The sequence below is a fragment of the Numenius arquata genome, chromosome 15 (assembly GCF_964106895.1).
Source record: "Numenius arquata chromosome 15, bNumArq3.hap1.1, whole genome shotgun sequence".
Lineage (NCBI taxonomy): Eukaryota > Metazoa > Chordata > Aves > Charadriiformes > Scolopacidae > Numenius > Numenius arquata.
The window spans coordinates 3,592,730-3,610,729 of NC_133590.1; the positions used below are offsets into that span (position 1 = coordinate 3,592,730).

The 18,000-nt window shown below is 43.5% G+C and overlaps 1 protein-coding gene across 1 annotated transcript in view; it reads right to left on the reverse strand.

Annotated features, from left to right (window-relative positions):
• NT5C2 (5'-nucleotidase, cytosolic II) overlaps nt 1–18,000 on the reverse strand; it is a 43,132-nt gene that overhangs the window by 16,967 nt on the left and 8,165 nt on the right. Inside the window, exon 2 of the mRNA XM_074158855.1 lies at nt 14,686–14,759. Coding sequence (XP_074014956.1) covers nt 14,686–14,759 — 74 coding nt within the window. The remainder of the gene's footprint in view (nt 1–14,685; nt 14,760–18,000) is intronic.

The window sequence follows — 18,000 nt, forward strand, 5'->3', positions numbered from 1 at the left end:
ATTTTGCTTCCTTGGCTTCTCGTTGAATAAAACTAAACTACTACCTCATTCATGCCTCAGGTCCCTTCCCTATTCTTCTACCACTCCACAGTTATCTGGAAAATGAGAGCCTTCTCCTTGAGACACAAACTAACCAGAGACATGGGAAATTGGACTCCTGGAAATGGGAAACAGACAATAAACATTCTCATTACCGTCATACTTACTGTTCAAGATAAACTTCCCCTTAATTAGAAACACAGCTGGGAACAGACTGAGAGCTCACTGAGCCCACCTTGACAGCACCCTCTAACCACAGCACATGCCGCATCAATCGGTACGAGCCACAACCCCCTGACGTTTCTCGTAAGCTGTGCGAATGCCTGTTTCAGTAACATCAGCTTCCGGGCAAACAAAGGATCCACCTCCTTCAGATCAAGTCCAAACAGGCTAACGCTGCTCCAACGGTGGCAGCACCTTCGGGGAAAATGCCCCAGTTCTATGCATTACTAGATGAAAAAACGTATTTCAATATTGTACTCGGGGCTGGGCAAGCTCTCTTATATCTTGGTGACTTCAGGCATCCATGGGGAAAAAGAGTAGAGAAGACACATCAGGATTTTTTTTCTGCAGCTGCATGATGACAAAATAGTTTAAAACTTTCCTGGAACATCCACCTCCCTCAGAGCTGGTTACCGAGACCACAACTGGAGATCATTTGTGTGCCACAGCGATGCCATGAGTTCGGCTATTTGCCATGCGGTGTCCCCTGTGCTCAGCTCTTTCACCCAGCTGAGAAGGGCCCAGTCTTCAAGTACCCCCAACTCTGTGGCAGGTGAGGAGGCAGAGACACAAACCCATTTTCAGAGCATCCTTGCCCAGCGCAGTAAGACCCAAGCACAATTCACGTCTTATTCTGATTTCTTTTTCTTACTACTTGATGGTGGTGTCTCTGCCACTGTGCCAAGTCCCCAGCTCCAGAGGACCATGTTATTTCAACAGTCTGTGTTCCAACACAGGCAAATGCTTCAGCGACGCAGGGCAATCGGCACCCAGCGCTTCTGGATTACGCAACCGGGGTGGAAAAAAAAAACAACCAAAGCTTTAAAAAAAAACCAGAAGCCAGTTGACAGCACTTCAGCCTCCCCTTAACACCATCACTTGGCTTAACGTTATAACTATCAAAAGGTAAAAAGCAGTACCCAGGGAGTGAACGTTGCAAGCCTTCAGGTCTGTGATGAGTGCGGGCGGCCCTGACACGGTACGTGCTAGGAGGGAAGCCGATCTGGAACGAGCAGGGGTTGTGCAGTAAGGTATGCAATTCTCATGCATTTGTGTGATTGTTTTTACCTTTGCTGCCAAGACACAGACAGTAACAATTTTATAGCCTTCCTGAAAAGGAAAAAAAAAAAAAGAAAAAAAAAAAATTCTCTACAGAGGCTCCAGCTTATGCAAAATGCTGCTGCCAGGATTTTAACTCACATGAGGCAGATGCAGATTCAGAGTGTCACTCCAGTCTTGACGGAGTTACACTGGGCTCCCCTGTTAAAGAAAAAAATCAAGACTGATTTTAAAACTGCCAACAGCTCTGTGCCATGTGGGACCGTATCTGCTGGAGCTCTGTCCTCCGGTAAGCTCAGAAGCCGGCCTGGCAGCTATTCCAAATACACTTACAGCTGATTTATAGAGGAGGCACAGTTGGTAATCATGCATCCTGCAGGCAAAATTCTGTCCTCATATCCACAAAGCAGTCTTAGATCATCAGCTCAGTGATAATTAGGAGGAAGAGGCTACAAGCGCATTGCCCGAGTGACACAAACCCTTCGAGTTTCTCTCAGACGCAGAGCAACCGGTTCAAGAAAGGGTCTCGTGCTCTTTTTGGGACTTGGCCATTATTGTCCATTCCTCAGTGGGTGACAGATTACTCCTTTCAGGGCACACACTCTCTTTCAAGCCACGAAATGCCTGCACGTGTCAGAGCAGGAGACTGAGTCAGGAGCTACTCCGGGAATGTGAGAAGAGAATTTTGCCCTACATCTGAAGGCGCTCCCAGCAAGAGCCTCGCACCCCGGGTCGGTCTGACGCAGCACGTCTAAATTCAATGGTAGACTTTCACACGCTTACGCTTGGGCTTTTATGTGCAAAGCAGTGCGGGATAAACCGGTACCAAACCTGCACATAGTGCTGCACCATTCGCAAGCACACACGGTAAGGACACCAGATCTATTCTGCGACGTACAGGTATGCTCAATCAGGAATAACTTTGAGATCCAGTTTGCATAGAACACAAAGCTGAATGAGTTGGAATGATGTTGACCCACAGAAGTATGAAGACCTCCTGGAAGGCTCCTGTGAAAATAAGTGTTAAAAGCCTGTTTTGTTTCAAAATGAATAGCTGGGGAAGGCTGTAGTGCATGTGATGTCTCTGTTTAAGCTGTGGGGAGGAGAAAGCCCTTCAAGAGGTGCCCATTTCTTTTCTTGTTCCTCCACACACGCAAAGATTTCAAATTCAGGCAAGACAGCTTCTCATTGAAGATGTAACATGGTTTCTCCCAGAGGATGTCGACGCTTCTTACAATCTCATCATGCATCATGGGAGAGAAGCAGGAGCTAAAGGTATAATAACCGCCCCTTTTTGCACTGCTTCAGCCATTGTCACTTTTGTGAGATGTATTTGCTGTCCCAAACTGCATACCTGCAAGACAGTCCCGCCTAGCCATTTTATTCCCCACCACTACAGATGTGGTGCTGGTAAAAGCCCTGAACTGAGAACAGTGACAACACGATCATCTCCCACACCACTGAGGCAGCTTGGAAGAAGCAGCTCCTGGTTTAGGAAGGGAAAGATGAGCACAGGAGGCTGCTGCAACACCAACAGAAGCCCGCAGAGTGAGCAGCTCCTGTGGGGAGAGAGGCAGGGTGAGGACTACTAAATGATCTGAAGTCTCATTCATCCCTGACTCCAGTTTTTTCCACATCTGTCACCCTCTTTTGCCAGTGTGCTCTGCAGTGACACCCCAGCATCTCCTGAAGGAGTTCCACCCCTTCCATCAGCCAACTCCTCACCTGCCTTCCCTCCCAGCTGGAAGCTGAGAGCAGCCCAGAGAAAGGTGCTCGTAGTGCCCCCAGAACCCCCCCTGCATTGGCAGGGGACTTCACGGGCACAGCCACTTTCTGCAGCTGGTGCATCACCTGCTCGGATCTTTTGGACACGTACCAGCTCAACTCCTTCATTTACCCCATGCAGCGCTACAGGCTGGGGGCAGAGTGGCTGGAGCTGCCTGGCAGAAAAGGACCTGGGGGTGTTGGTCGACTGTCAGCTGTACATGAGCCAGCAGTGTGCCCAGGTGGCCAAGAAGGCCACCAGCATCCTGGCCTGTGTCAGGAACAGCGTGATGAGTAGGACTCGGGAGGTGATGGTCCCCCTGTACTGGGCACTGGTGAGGCCCCACCTCGAGGGCTGGGTCCAGTTTTGGGCCCCTCAGCACAAAAAAGACATTGAGGGGCTGGAGCGGGTCCAGAGAAGGGCAACGGAGCTGGTGAGGGCTCTGGAGAATAAGTCTGATGAGGAGAGGCTGAGGGAGCTGGGGGGGTTCAGCCTGGAGAAAAGGAGGCTGAGGGGAGACCTTCTCGCTCTCTACAACTCCCTGAAAGGAGGCTGTAGCCAGGGGGGGTCGGTCTCTGCTCCCAAGTCACAGGTGATGGGACAAGAGGAAACGGCCTCAAGTTGCACCAGGGGAGGTTCAGATGGGATATCAGGAAGAATTTTTCCATGGAAAGGGTTCTTAAGCCTTGGAATGGGCTGCCCAGGGAAGGGGTTGAGGCACCATCCCTGGAGGGATTGAAAAGACGGGTTGACATAGTGCTTAGAGACATGGTTTAGTGATGGTTTTTATCAGAGTTAGGTTGATGGTTGGACTAGATGATCTTAAAGGTCCCTTCCAACCCAGACAATTCTATGATTCCCCACACAGGTGCTAAGAGCCCTGTCCCCGCTGTGGGCTTCCCCATCCTTGGCCCCGCCACTGAGAGTCTCTTGGGAACTGAAACACCTTAGTCTGCTGTTGGCAGATGAAACTAATTGCCTTTTAACTTTCAGGTGTTCAGATAAGACCAGAATTTCTCAAACTAGAGGCGATGACCTCCAAAGGGTTGCAAAAAGCTTTAACAAACACTAAGTCTTCAGAAATTTTCCCCAATATCTGGGTTCTCCAGAGGTCACACAAAGCCAGATAAGCTAAAAGGTGGACAGATTATGCAAAGGGTTTTAGCCTTTTCTCTGAAGCACAGGAAATGCAGCCCAATGACTTTGTGTTAGGTCCTGAAGAAACGAAAGTAAAATAAGTAGAAACAGGTTCTTTCAGTTGCTGCTTATTCCCCAGCGAGTAAGGCATGCAAATCAGAGAGTTAGGGACATACAGGGACAGGTGGGGAGCTAGTACCCACATTTATATACATCTCAGGCACAACATGCATAATTAAGCTTGTGCAAATACATTTCTGAAATTACACAAACCTGACTTTAAAGAGTAGCATCAAAGTGCTGCTCATTTTAAATGTTGATCCATATTCTGGGTTGCACCACAAATAAATAATGCAAGTATGTATTAGAAATACATTTATATCAATGTTGCGCTGAGGAAAAGTGCTTAGTTAAAGCCCTGAGGACCAAGATCCCCTTTTACAATCCAATCCCCTATAACAGTATGTTATTCTGTCTCAACAATGTCTATCAAATGAGATTCTAGACTAGTGTCCCAAAATAGGACAGATCTACCCCCAGAGTTCTCCATTCTGTCAACATCTCCTCTGCGTGTAGCCCCAAAGTTGGGTGTTTAGACCCAGCTACCACTGAGATGTTTGTGACAGTCACCCTTCCATGACCAACCAGACCGCTGACTATTTCATGCAAGCACCAAATACTCATTCCCTGGCACTTCTGATCCCCCGACCTGCAACTCCAGCTGAGAATCCACAGGGAAACAGTGAGCGACCAGTCCTGAAGGTGTTTGGGACACTGGATTTAATTAAAAAATAAACCCCACTGACGCAACAATAACAATTAAACGTGTATAATTAAATTAATACTGATTAAACCCAGTGTTGGGCAGGCATTCCACATACTGCCATAGTTTGAGGAAAGTTTGTCTGAGCTGTAGGGCCAGAGGTCTGAGGATCCCCAGAAGTAACCAAGTAATGAAGAATGCTATCTGACCTCTACATACTGACCCTCCGTTCAGGGTATCTACTATCTTTGTAACTCATTACCGAGCAATGCCAGTTTTCATATATAATTAGAGAAGAAGAGGATTTATGCTCTAGAATACTAATGACTTCAGCTTCTGTGTTACGGGGTCTTTTCTAACCAGGGGAGGTGTTGTCAGGCACTGTCATTAAAACATAACGAAAGGGAAACGGTAACGTTTTGAGCTACACTGCTCTCTGTGCTAAAATAATTCATTCCTTACACAGGAAGGAATCTGAAATGTCATGTTTAAGTTTCAAACCTGAATGTTAGCTTCCCTTCGGTTTGACAGCGGAGTCAGACGGCTCAGCTCTGACGGGAGCCCAGACTGGCTCTTGGCTTGCGCAGCCTGGCAGGGTGCTGCCATTTCACCCTGGAAATACGGCAGAGGATTTTCTTTTCCATGAGAACTGGAAACCCTGCAAAGGTACCTGTACTGCGGGAGCCTCCGTACAAACACACTCAGCTGGCTTGGCAATCCCGGGAGCGGGGATGAGCACAAACCTCCAGCTCCCCTTGACTTGCATTTCTCTTTCCGAAGACCCGTCAAGTCCTTCAACCCTTCAAGACCCTTCAACTCCTGCCACGGCCACTGCAGACATGTCACTTCACAGCATCCATCGGGAAAAACAGACACTCCTTTTTCAAGCCCTGGCTGGGTACAGCATGGGTTTCAGCTCATCTCTGCCCGTGGAAACCTGTGCCTGCTGTGTGCTTCCCTGCAAACAGGGCCATGGAGTCGTGCAGGTTTGTCCTGTGCCGACCTGGGAGCTCAGAGCTTGTAAACAAACTGAGGGACTGGTGAACGTGCCTAATTGTAATCACAAGAAACCTTAAACGAAACCCATGGGACAACTCATCTGTTTTCAATTAGCAAGGTGATGAATCACTGACTTGCTATTTATTTATGCACTCGGCTGAACCGCGACCATAAAGGATTTGTGTAAGGTCAAAACAAGTTGAAAAACAGCCAGAAACAGACCCCAGTCCTCTTGACTCTTAGGTTTTGATTTTAACCGCTAGGCCATAAATAAAAATGTACTGTATTATGCAGAGCAGAACTGTAGTATTTTAGCCTATATTTAAATTGAATTTTCATAGTACCAAACAAACAAAATGGGCAGCAACAATATGTTTTGTTTCTTTTAATTGATTCAATTTTTCAATCTGAAATGAGAAGAAACTGCTGTCATACTGATCATTTTCGTTTACCCAAAGAAACCTCTTCAAACACAGCAGTGTTCTGTGCACTAAGACAAAGCTGAGCTTTAAGCCCACTTCAATATTTAATGTACCTTTTCTATTCCACTAGAAATTACGTATTTGTAGTGATCAGCAAACAAGACCTTGACAAAACCGCCAGGTGTGTCCCGGGATATTTTCGTATGCTTAACACACAAGCTGCTCCGCTGTGCATCAACAGCCAGATCTTGCACTAAGCCTCTGGTGGCCACAGATGTTTTTGACAGTAAATCTGACAACAGGAAGCAAGGCAAGAGTCACTCATCATCAGAGGGTTGAAATCTTTTGGATCTGAGCTTCAGTGGCTCCCCAGCACCCTTTTCTGCCAATGCCAAATAGAGGGTTCTGGGTGGAAACCAGCACAAACCTGTAGAGAAGCACAAAGGCTCCACAGCAGTGCCCATACAGCAGCTCTGCAGCCTAAGAGCGATGGAAAATTCCTTACCTCTAACGCTCCCGCAAACATTCCCAACTGCACAGCACAGCTTTGAGCTCTAAAACCTCTAACCTGGAACCGTATCAGCTCCTATTCTCACACTCTGCATGCTAAAAGGATCTGTAAAGACAGGGTTTGTTGTTGCTTCAAGGACTGACACAGTACTGGATGTTCGGCTCGGCTCTGAATTGGGTCTACACTTCAGGTTGTTTTTAATGCTGTGCTTCTACTTCTTTTAAAAACAAAAGTGTTGTCAAGTATCATCAGCTTTAACAGCTTTAACTCTTCCCAAAGCAGGCTTATTAGTGCTCTCATTGGTAAATTCCAGATATTTTTAGCTTTCTGCTGCTGCACTTTGTTTGCCTTCTATGTAACAAAGATTTGGGCTGTTTGGATATGCCTCAGAGGCTGGCAAAACACAGCTTAGTGTTGGAAAGATTTCTTCTGCTGAATAAAAATGCATGGCTCGAGGTAACAACAACAGCACTGAGGTCACATTTTGCATGCTGAGAGAAGCAATTCAGACGGACTCTGCATTTCAAGGAAACTTCAGTTTGTCTATTTTAGTAGTTGGCATAACATTCCTTTGCACTGGAATAATATTTTAAAGATAACTACACAGTCACCTGTTCTTTTATGGGGATTTTTTTATGGTTTCCCTGACACAAGAGAATCTTTTTGTTGTGCTTAACAAGCGGCCTTCACAATTTACCTCTCTCAGATACAGCCCACTGGGAGTCATAATCCCACACTGGAAATATCCCTGCATTTCCATGGAAACAAACTACTGTGCCAAAATACGGGCATAGCTCTTCAATGAAGACTTCTGAACAGGGAAGAAACAGTTGCCTGGACTTCACGTTCAAACATAATTTGCTACCATCTAGAAATAAAAAGAAAATGACTTAAAGGTATAGTAGCCATTTATACACTGTAGCTAAGGCATTACTCAGGTGTATCAGTGTCCAAAAAATCCAGCTTCTTATTTCTCTCCATATTCACTTAAGAGAGTGAGCCTCAAAAGCTACACACTTGTTTAAGAGTGTGAGCCTGGGCTTATATGTAACTCAAGTGCCTGTGCTGTCAATAAGCCACATACAGAAGTTTTTCTGTAGTGTGCTAAAATAAGGCATTCACAAAGCAATAGCACCCATGATCTCAGAGTTAAAGCCTTCTGTACTCTCAGCTTTGGTTCCTCCTACGGAGTAAGCTGCTCATGTCATCACAAGGGTATTTGCAATTTAATAGTACTTGTGTTGTGGTATTAAGATTACTGGATAAGGAGGTCTATTAAGAGTGAAAAATACTGTCGTATTTCCATCTGTCTGGCAAAGACAAGAACTGGCCGACGGTATACTAACAGCCTGCTGCTGACCCAGCTTGGTGTTATTCTCATGTTTTTAAGAGCAAGAAAACAGAATATAGCAGCTTTTGAAACTTCCCTTACACTGTGAAGGCTTGTTCTTTCAGCAGCTTCTAACACTCCCATTCTTCAAGAATCCACAGACAGCAGATTAGCGGTTTGTCAGCCAGTGATTTACTGGGACGGAGCAAGCGACACATGCTCTCCCCACTCCTCATTCCCAATGCCAGCATGTGAGATCCCACAGCTCCAGACCTGGGTTTGCTCATTACACAGCTTTAAATGGCCAAACCCCGAAGAGCAGCAACACAAAGAGAGCAGGGCCAATAGCACTGCACTGGTATTTGATAAAACATCCAGCTCAAAGCATACTAGGAGCAATTTAGCTTCCCCGTCTGCCTTCAGCTTTGAGACACTAATGGCTGAACCAGCCTCTGAAATCTGCAAAATCTGCACCTGTTAAACTGGAAACGTGCAAATGTGAAAAGGCAGACAGCAGATGTGCCATAGTCAAGGCATCTCATTTATCGCTAGGACAGTTTGAAGGCTACTGTTGTCACAGCTACCAATTCCTTTCTCTGGCCGCCATGCTATTTCTGTACGACACGAAGAATTGTATTAGCCAGAGAACTGGGAACGAAGCAAAACTGCTTGGTGTCTCCCCAAAAAGAGCCTCAAAGCCTGCAGTCCTTACATCATCATGAAACTAAAGACGAACCTTTAACCTAAGCAGGAGAGTCTCGTTAGAACATTTGTATCGGAGTCCAGTACCAATAAGCAGACAATAACAGCATCTGAACAGGAGAAGAAACATTTCTTTGAAGTTGTTTATATTACAAGCTCAACAGCTTTTTAAAGTATTCAGTTCAATCTTTCATGTAGAAAACTCCCACGTTTATACTTTGTTTGTCATCTATGCAATCCAGAAATTTTTTTTATGCGAGGTACAAATTTGTTAGTCCCGTTTCTCAGCTGTGGAAACCGAAACACAGAAAAACTGACACAACTCAGCTACAGCAAAAAGACTAGATCGATTGAAGAACCCCGTTCTCAATTCAGCTGCCATCTTTTCTCCCAAATCACAGGCAGCAACAAGCCAATCCTACCTTCCAGAGTCAACAGGTAAAGAAAAACATTTCAAAAACAAGATGTGGGTGTGAAAAATTTTGCCGTCCTCCAAACTTCAAAGATGGCTTAGACACAAACGCCTACTTGAGGAAGGGGCAAAACCTGTTTACGCATGTCGGGCTTCGGAGTAAGTTGGGAAAAACTAAAGCTGTTCTTTCCCATTTCTTTGCCCATGTGATGAGAGGGGAAATGCTACAGCTGAAAGCATAAGCAATTTTGCAATAGAATCTTCGCAGTGCACCAAATCGTGGCATTAAGTTGGCAATGTTTCTAGGACACAAGATCTATTCCAATCAGATTATGCTGTATTAATCATATTTGCACGCAATAAAAACAGTATTTTTCAAGCCTCATTTCCCCTTCTTTTTTATTGAAACAGTTTTCAGCAGCTGATGATAATTTTATTGTTGATTTCTGGAGAAGATGGAAGCAGCAGGGATTTAAGTACAGGAAAAGCATTCCAAATGAAAGCATCCTGCCTACTGATATTACATTTTACCTACCTCAGAGACAGAAGATAAAACTTTCAACAAGGCCGTAACTTTTGGAGAAGAAGGGCAGTCACAGAAGAATCTTTTCAAGCACAATTGAGTTTGTAATTCTTACTAATTCCCTCTCCATCTGCCAATGGCCCGGTGTGAAATTACAACCAGCTTGAGAACCCCACTGCTTTAGCTCTGCTCCTGTCAAGGGACATCTATCCATCACCTCATTGTGCAACCTGTCCCATTTAAGACCTAGCAATGCCAAAGCCTCCTGCATTACTTGGATCCAGACCTACTAATTACAAGTGTAGCTCACGCTGAGAAGGAAGCAGCCAAATAAAATGCTGTGTGAAACCAATCTCTCTCTGCTGCATTTCCAACGGGCCTCACCAGCTCCTAGTCTCAGGTGAGTGTTGCAGTGGAGACTCTCTACTGACACACCTTTATCTTCCTTCCTGCAGTCTGCGGTAAACACAAAACAGGGAAGGCTGTCAATCTTTTGGATTACATGCAACATTTTCCTTTACCAAAGCACGGGCAGTTTTGACAGTACTAGTAAAACAGGAAGGCAGACCAGAATTGTTAGTGACGACTGGTCTTCTGGCCAGTCAGGATGAATAAACAGAGATGAATCATTTGGGTAAGAAACTAAACTACTATTTCGCAAACAAAAACGCACTACAAAAGGACCCTCAAAACTCTCTACTGTACGGATTTAAACAGGAAGGTAGGCAGCAAGTCAGCAGCGGCAGAGAACGAAAGGCTGTGTAACATCACAGAAACTTGTCTTAACCTCTGCTAACAGCAAGGGCTGAAATAGCTCATGACTCTTGCTTGCGTCAAGCCCTCCAAGATTTTAAGCAGCAACTATTTAACTACGCACACAAACCGTGGTCAAACCCTGCTGTTCTTCCTGCTCCTTCGACATTGGTCCCAACACCCCCTAGCTTAAAGGAAACATTATTTTATATGCTAAACATGATTCACTAACACAAGCAAACCAAACAGACTGAACAGGAAGGGGACAGTCAGCTTCATATAACACAGGTTTCTGAGCCTCTAGTATTAGTGTAGTATCAGACCTAGGGAGACTTGGGAGCTCACATACATGTAAGGGATCTTATTCACCCCATGAGGATGCAACAGCAATCCTTGATGGGAAAACAAGGAATCTAAAACCCATGAAGAGTCATTTCAATTTGCTTTCATTTTATTTTGAGCTCCTAGCAATCAAATTAATTCTAGCTGTAATCACAGTGGCTACAAATTCAGCAATTTAATGACCGTAATTTCTCAGAAGAGAAGGCTAAAACCTTCAAGCTCTTTTCTCAAGACAAAAAGACTTTGTTTGTCCAACCCACCCATTAACAGCATTTCTCAACCCTATGCAAGGAGACAAACACAATGAGAGAACATAGAAGTTATTAACAAGAATTCAAAGTTTAACCTAATTTTGACATGAAGCAAACAAAATCACTTCGGCAATGCTGTATCAGACAGCCTTGAATTTTTTCAATTCCGAGTTAAGTGGTCCTTTAATTTAATAAGGCTAAGAAATACTACCCTATAAAACAATGCATGAAATTGTATTTTATGTGCAATGTAACACGATGATACTAAAACTGCTGTCAGTTGGCAAGCTGACATTCTCAGTCATCCTAGTCGTAGAATACACGATCACTTGCAGCATGTGTGTAGTTGCTGTTACAATATACTTCAAAATGGAAATGCCACGTCCTTACCAAAATGAGATTATTCTAGACAGAGAACAGTGTTAATGTACGCAGGTTTGTGTACTTAAACTCATAAAGTACAAAACTGTCTCAAGCTTCTAAAGTTCAAAATAAGTCAAGTGATTCTGACTTCTCTGGTACCGAACCACCTCCTAAGCACAACTTTTGGTGCTACCAGTGGCTGCTGATTTGGGAAGAAAAAAAGAGAGGAGTGACAATGTGTTTTCTTTTACTGCTACCACAACCGCCTCTTCACAAGTTAAATAATTCAGGGTGTTCCAAAATAATCATTTTTCTTCTGAGATGTCAAAGCGTATGACTGTCAGCTATGGGATGAATGTCATCGGTTTACTTCTGATGTGGAAGTTCATGACAGAGAGAGGGGAAAGGACATGGCATATGGTGTTTGGCAGGGTCAATGGCTCTGACTGCCTTCAATCACTGAATACTAAGATTGTGCTTGGGATATTTTTAAACAACTTTACAGAAAAGTGACTTAGCAATATCTGAAAGTACAAATGCAGAAAACTATAGGAGGAGCTGATGACACTGGAGATGGTTCCATTCTTCTGACTTGGTCTATTTACATGTCTTGAATGGAGTCCAAAAGGCTTATGCTCAGCGTGCACCATCTGGTATGCAGATACCATTTCCAGATGCTAAATTACAGATAAACTAGCTTTTTACATTGGGTTTTTGTGTTTTTTTTCTAGTCAGTAGCATGTCCATGTGAAAGATTGTGTAAATGGTAACGTGCCCAGACAGAAAACACACCAGGGTCTAATGAATGCACTACAACATACTAATGTAATACTTCACTTGCCCCACTTCTTCATTATCATTTCCAATTAATTAATTATAATCATAATCATATTCTAACACTACAATCCTTAAAGTCCCTGCAATGAATAAGTAATTTTTCTTGTGTGTGACAGTTATATGTAGCAAATAGTGGTCAGATAACAAAAGCCCACATGGAGAAGAAAGGATGACTCTGAAACATCAGAAAAATAGGTAATTTTGTATGTTAATTTCCCAGTCAAGTGAAAGAAAGAGTAATAGTACTTACCAGGCATAATGCTTTTCATCTGCAAAAGGCTTTCCAACCTAATTACATTCTCACAACTCCTTGTAAAATAATATGCAACTATTATCTCTGTTGTACCATGGAAGAAGTCATAGGACAGTGGCCTACCCCAGAGCAGTCCAGATTTCCAATTTCCTGCTTGGACCACATGCCATTTCTTTTTCTGCACCATACCCTATCACAGCTCCCCTGAATGCACCAGCTTTGCCTGCTTATATTGTAGCACTGTGATCTTCCAGCCTTGGAAGCCCCAGGTTTCCATGTCCCTGGCTACTGTTTTAAGGATGCTTGAAACGTTCACATTTTTCCCTCTCATCAAACCGAGCATCATTTTGTGGATAACAACACATTTGCTCTGTGTTTACAAGAACAAGCAACACAAGTAAAATGAGCAGTCGGAGAAGTGAGGATAGTGCTGAAGCTCTCCTTCTGTCAGGATGCAAGTTATCAACACGCTTCGTGCTCCACGCCAGCCCCACTGGGATCAGTCGAGTCCTTGGGAAATGCCGCCAGTTTGCGAAAGGCACAGAAGTTGTTTTTCCAATACGGAAGTGAAACCCACAACTCTTTTTTTTTTTTTTTTTCTTTTTTTTTAAGTATTTGTTCTTGAACAACCATTTTGTGCTCCTTAAAGGCATTGTCACAAGGCTGTCACAGCCGGGAAACACAAACACCGCAAGCACGCGCCTGCAGTCAGATCCAGCACAGATTAACGACGATACACTTCACGACTTAAAAAGCGGCAGGAACTTTAAACAGATGTCTAAATAAGGTGTTGAACAACCAAACCTTTTATATATAACTACAGCCTCATGGATAGCTGCTTAAAAGAACCAAAGCGAGTGATCTAAATATAAACTGCAATTACCCGCCACAGCCTCCAAAACTGCTCCGTGCGGCTTTGGTTGAACCCTGAGCACATGGAAACCTCCCTGCCCTTTGCTCAGCCACTGACCCTGGCTCCTGTGACCCCCCCGCTGTCCCTTGCCACATTACTCATCTCTCATTCCTCCTCAGTAAACACAGTAACTAGATGATCATAGTTGACATTCTGCATTAACTTATTATTAGGTGACCCTGACACACTACCTCACATTTTCTCAGTTTATATTCACAACAATTCTAAATTGAAATATCAAGGGTGATAGGAGCTTTTTATCCACAATCTTGAAGTGGCAATGAGATAGAAGGCAGGATTGTACATGACATCCTCAGTTACAGCCTGTGTGATACTATAACTTAGGAAAGTGGAAGCGGGCTTTTTACATCTTCCTTCCTCAAAATACGTAACATCACGCAAGTCTGATTATGCAGAAAACGGTAACTTTACCCCCCCTTCATCAGAAGTCTCAGAGGACTTGCCTGCTGAGTATTTGAAAGATGGAGAAGTCATGCAAAACAATTTATGAAACTAAAAGGTCTTATGCAACCTCCCAAAGCTTATCTGCCATAAAGAATGGGCAAAGCTTTCTAAATTAACTTCTTGAGCTGACATGAGACTCTCACCCTGCCCTGCCTCGTCTCAAAATGAGTCACTGATGTGGCCAACCCAAGAGTGGGAAAGAGGAAAGGTCGTTAAAAAATGACCCTCCCAGGACACAGGAGAACCTGCTGGCTAAAGGTGTAGCCCACCATAAGCACCAAGGATAAAAGAAATCGCCTCGTTATTCAAAGCCAAGCTTGCACCAGGGACAATGTCAAAATATAGTGGAATCTAAGGAAGCAATTAGACTGACTAAGCTTCGGTTTCCTTGACACCCATAATTACTTGAAACTGTACTACAGCAACATGGCTTGTGACCAAATACAGCTTGGAGATAACAAATTTAAGGGAAACACGTAAAATGAAAATGCAATGAATGATATATTTGCTAATACAAACAGCACCTGCTAACTGGAGTAGCCCAACCAGTAACTGTTTTTTGCTCAAAAAGAGGCAATATTCCAAACTAAGTCAATGACTAAAAAAAATTAAGAAGATACTCACCAGCAAGTGTATAATCCATATCAAAACCAAAGCACTTTATCTTCTCCATGGCTAAACTTCTGTTTACAAAGACCCTGTAAAGAGAGAAGAAATAAAGCTGTAGGCATGAGCATTTTCAAAATAATCACGTTTTAGAACAAGCATGTTCTGCCAGCTGACAGGATGTCTGGCTCTCTTAGGTCGAAATCAGAAAATATACCTGAAAGCGGAGGCATGTTTCATTTTTTGCCATGAGTTCTCCTGAAGCAAAGCCATGACTTTGCAGGGTTATTCTAATTATTGGTATGCTGTCTAAAGACATACACGCATGCATGCACACACACACACGGCTTTGCATGTGACCTGCAAAAATTCCTAAGAATAGAAGTGCAAAATCTCCTGAAGCAGATTTCAGAGCTCAAGTAAGAGGAAACTGGAAGCAGTGGATAGGATGCAATACAATTTGCTTGATTAAAACAAATTATTACCAAGAGGTAACAAGGAAAGGAAAAGAAAATAACATTTCTGTGAATAAATGCTCATAGCATTTCAGCCCTCTCTGGAACTATATCTGGAAATTTAAAGCAAACCTAATCAGATCTGTTTCCACATTTACACCACTAGTGTTAAAAGCATTTAATAAAGCTCTGGAAAACAGCGACTGAGATAAAGCTCCATCCACAGGAATATATTATTTCTATTTTGAAAATTTTTCTTTTCAACTCACCTGCAACTCCTCGACAAAACTGCTATCTTTTAAATTCCACTTTTACTATTAATGCTTATCGCAATGAGAATCTAAGCCGAATACTTCCAGGCCCTTTTTGATGACAACATTTTAATATACCATATTCAATTTAATTCAAGTAAATAACATTGTGAAGAAATAGGTCAGATAATACAACGAAAGCTTTTCTTGCTTCATGTTCCAACTACTACAGTAACTAAGCTGCTTATGTTTCCCCAGAACTTTAAACCATATAGCAAATCTGTAATTCAACAGGACTCCTCTCCACCCTCTGTCTTATCTGAACTTTAAGAAGGAGAGTTAGAACTCGGCTGCGGGATGGAAGCTGAGCTCCTCAACACTGATCTCAAACAGAAATCCCACGTACTGCTCGAGCTGTGATGCCGAGACAAAATTCTCCTGTATGAGAACAGCCCCAGAGCCGTCACCTGTACTCTGATTTCAGTACGTGAAAAATTCTCCAAATATTTAATAAGTGCATTGCCCTCAGCAGAGTAACTATCCTCTTAAGAACTGAAATCGGCAGCGCTGCCGCGTAGGAGGAGCGGCGCAGGGACAGCAATAACAGCAACGGAGACGGCAAGTGCAAAACCAAGCACTCGTACGTTCTGAAAAGCTGAAAGAAACCACGGGGAGATTCTCCTCCGCACGCACGTTCCGGGCAGGTGGCCGGCATAACGGGTCCCTCTCACTGCCCGTGTCAATCCGCCGCAGCTCGAATTTTAAACAGCAAACTGCTACCATCAAACTATCGCACTTCTATGCAAGTCGTCTTACCTCATCTCTCACCGATGTGCTCCTTGTTTAGTTCACAGCAGTCTGATTCATCTACTTGTCTGAATCATATTACACAATTCCTTTAAAGCTTCCCTAGTACCGATGCAATTTTTCTTGGATCTGATTTGACTTCAGAAGATGATTATGTCTGAAGCAAGCCTTAAAGTACTGTATATCTCCTTGGACAGTGTTCTAGAAAACACATCTGCGGCTAATTTAACCAGTCACTGGATATTGTTGTTGTTCCACACAAATCCACTTGGAATACAGTTTCTCTGGCAATAGTATACTTTCCCCCTAACCTTGCACACTCTCTCTGGGAGTCACAGTTTCCTGGCAAAGAGCCTGCCTTTGACAATGGGGCTTGTCACTAAAGGGGCCTCAGAGGTTCTAGATGACGCTCTTTTCTGATAGATTTATGAATTACCTAAACAAGACAAAGCGATGGGGGAAAAAAAACTGAAAAAAACTGGTCAAGAAATGCCTTTTGGAAATATGAGATGGGATCGTAAATCACTAAAATTCACTCCTGAAATAGCTGGCTTTGGAGTAGGTGGAGCAAATTATCCAAATCTGCGGTTTGAATCTGTGTTTGCCTTTTAACATCAAGAAAGCTCTGATTTTCAAGAGGCCAATGCAAAATGCTATTTGGTACTAACCACACTCTCACACGTCGTATAATGAAGATGATTATGTTCTGTCGCTGCTGATGCCAGGAAGCATTATTTATTAGCTAATTCAAGCACACCATTTCTGATCTTACATTTGTGCCATTTGTTTCTGAAAGTGAAGAGTTTTAGGAAGGAATAACATACCTCCAGGAGACGCTAGTAACGTTTTTTGTCCAACCTGCGGAGCCCAATTTTGCCCTTGCCTTTAGGCTTAGCCCCCAGAGCGTAGTTTTCCGTCCTTTCAGAATTACAACGTTTGAAAACAGGCAAAAACCAAGCACTAGGACAGAGCTAAATGCGCTTATAAAAAGGGTAATACGACAGTGTCTGTGAAAGGCAAAAACAAGGGAGCTGTGACCCAAGAGATCTCTTCCAGTCCAGCCTGCCTATGTTTAGATGATGACGACACCAAACTGACCAAAAACCGTGGAAAGATCTCTAAGCCTCTGACATTTTTTCATCACTTGCTTTCGGGGTATTTACAAGCTGAAGATCTGGAAAAGTTTACTGAAGGCAATGAAACGAACAACATCTCTTAGTGTATTTGTGTTCCAAAAATAAGTCTTATGACTAAAACATGAAAATTACTATACCAGCCCCCTCTTGGTAACAGCTGGTGAAGATCTCTCTTTCTCCATCAACTCGTAAATATTGCCTATGACCTAGAAACCCTACGTGGCAGAGTCTAATCATGCCCCAACAGTGCACAGGACCTGGCAGGTTTCAAGGCATCCTACCGACTGATTTGACGTGGTAATTACTTCACTCACCGGTGCTGGAGTGAAACAGAGCAAATATTTAAAAAAGCTAAAGAAGGTTATTACACAACATGTTGAGGACAGGAAATGAGAACATTTTCATCAATTTAAACTTGGATATGCTTTGGCAAATTAAATGGCGGACTAAACAGTGGCAAAAAAAATATTGAACCCATTTCACTTCTCTTGTGAAGGCTCAGCCAGATTTTATTTTGTAGGCACGCAGGACCTCAACTTTAAATCCTGATAAAGGAAGACATCTCCCATGCTCACTGCCCCCCTAGACACAAGGGGCTAAGTAGATATTTACAAATATTTACTCCCAGAAGCTGACCATCTTAATTCAGGGGGTTTACTCAAAGTAGTAAATATCTGCAGTATC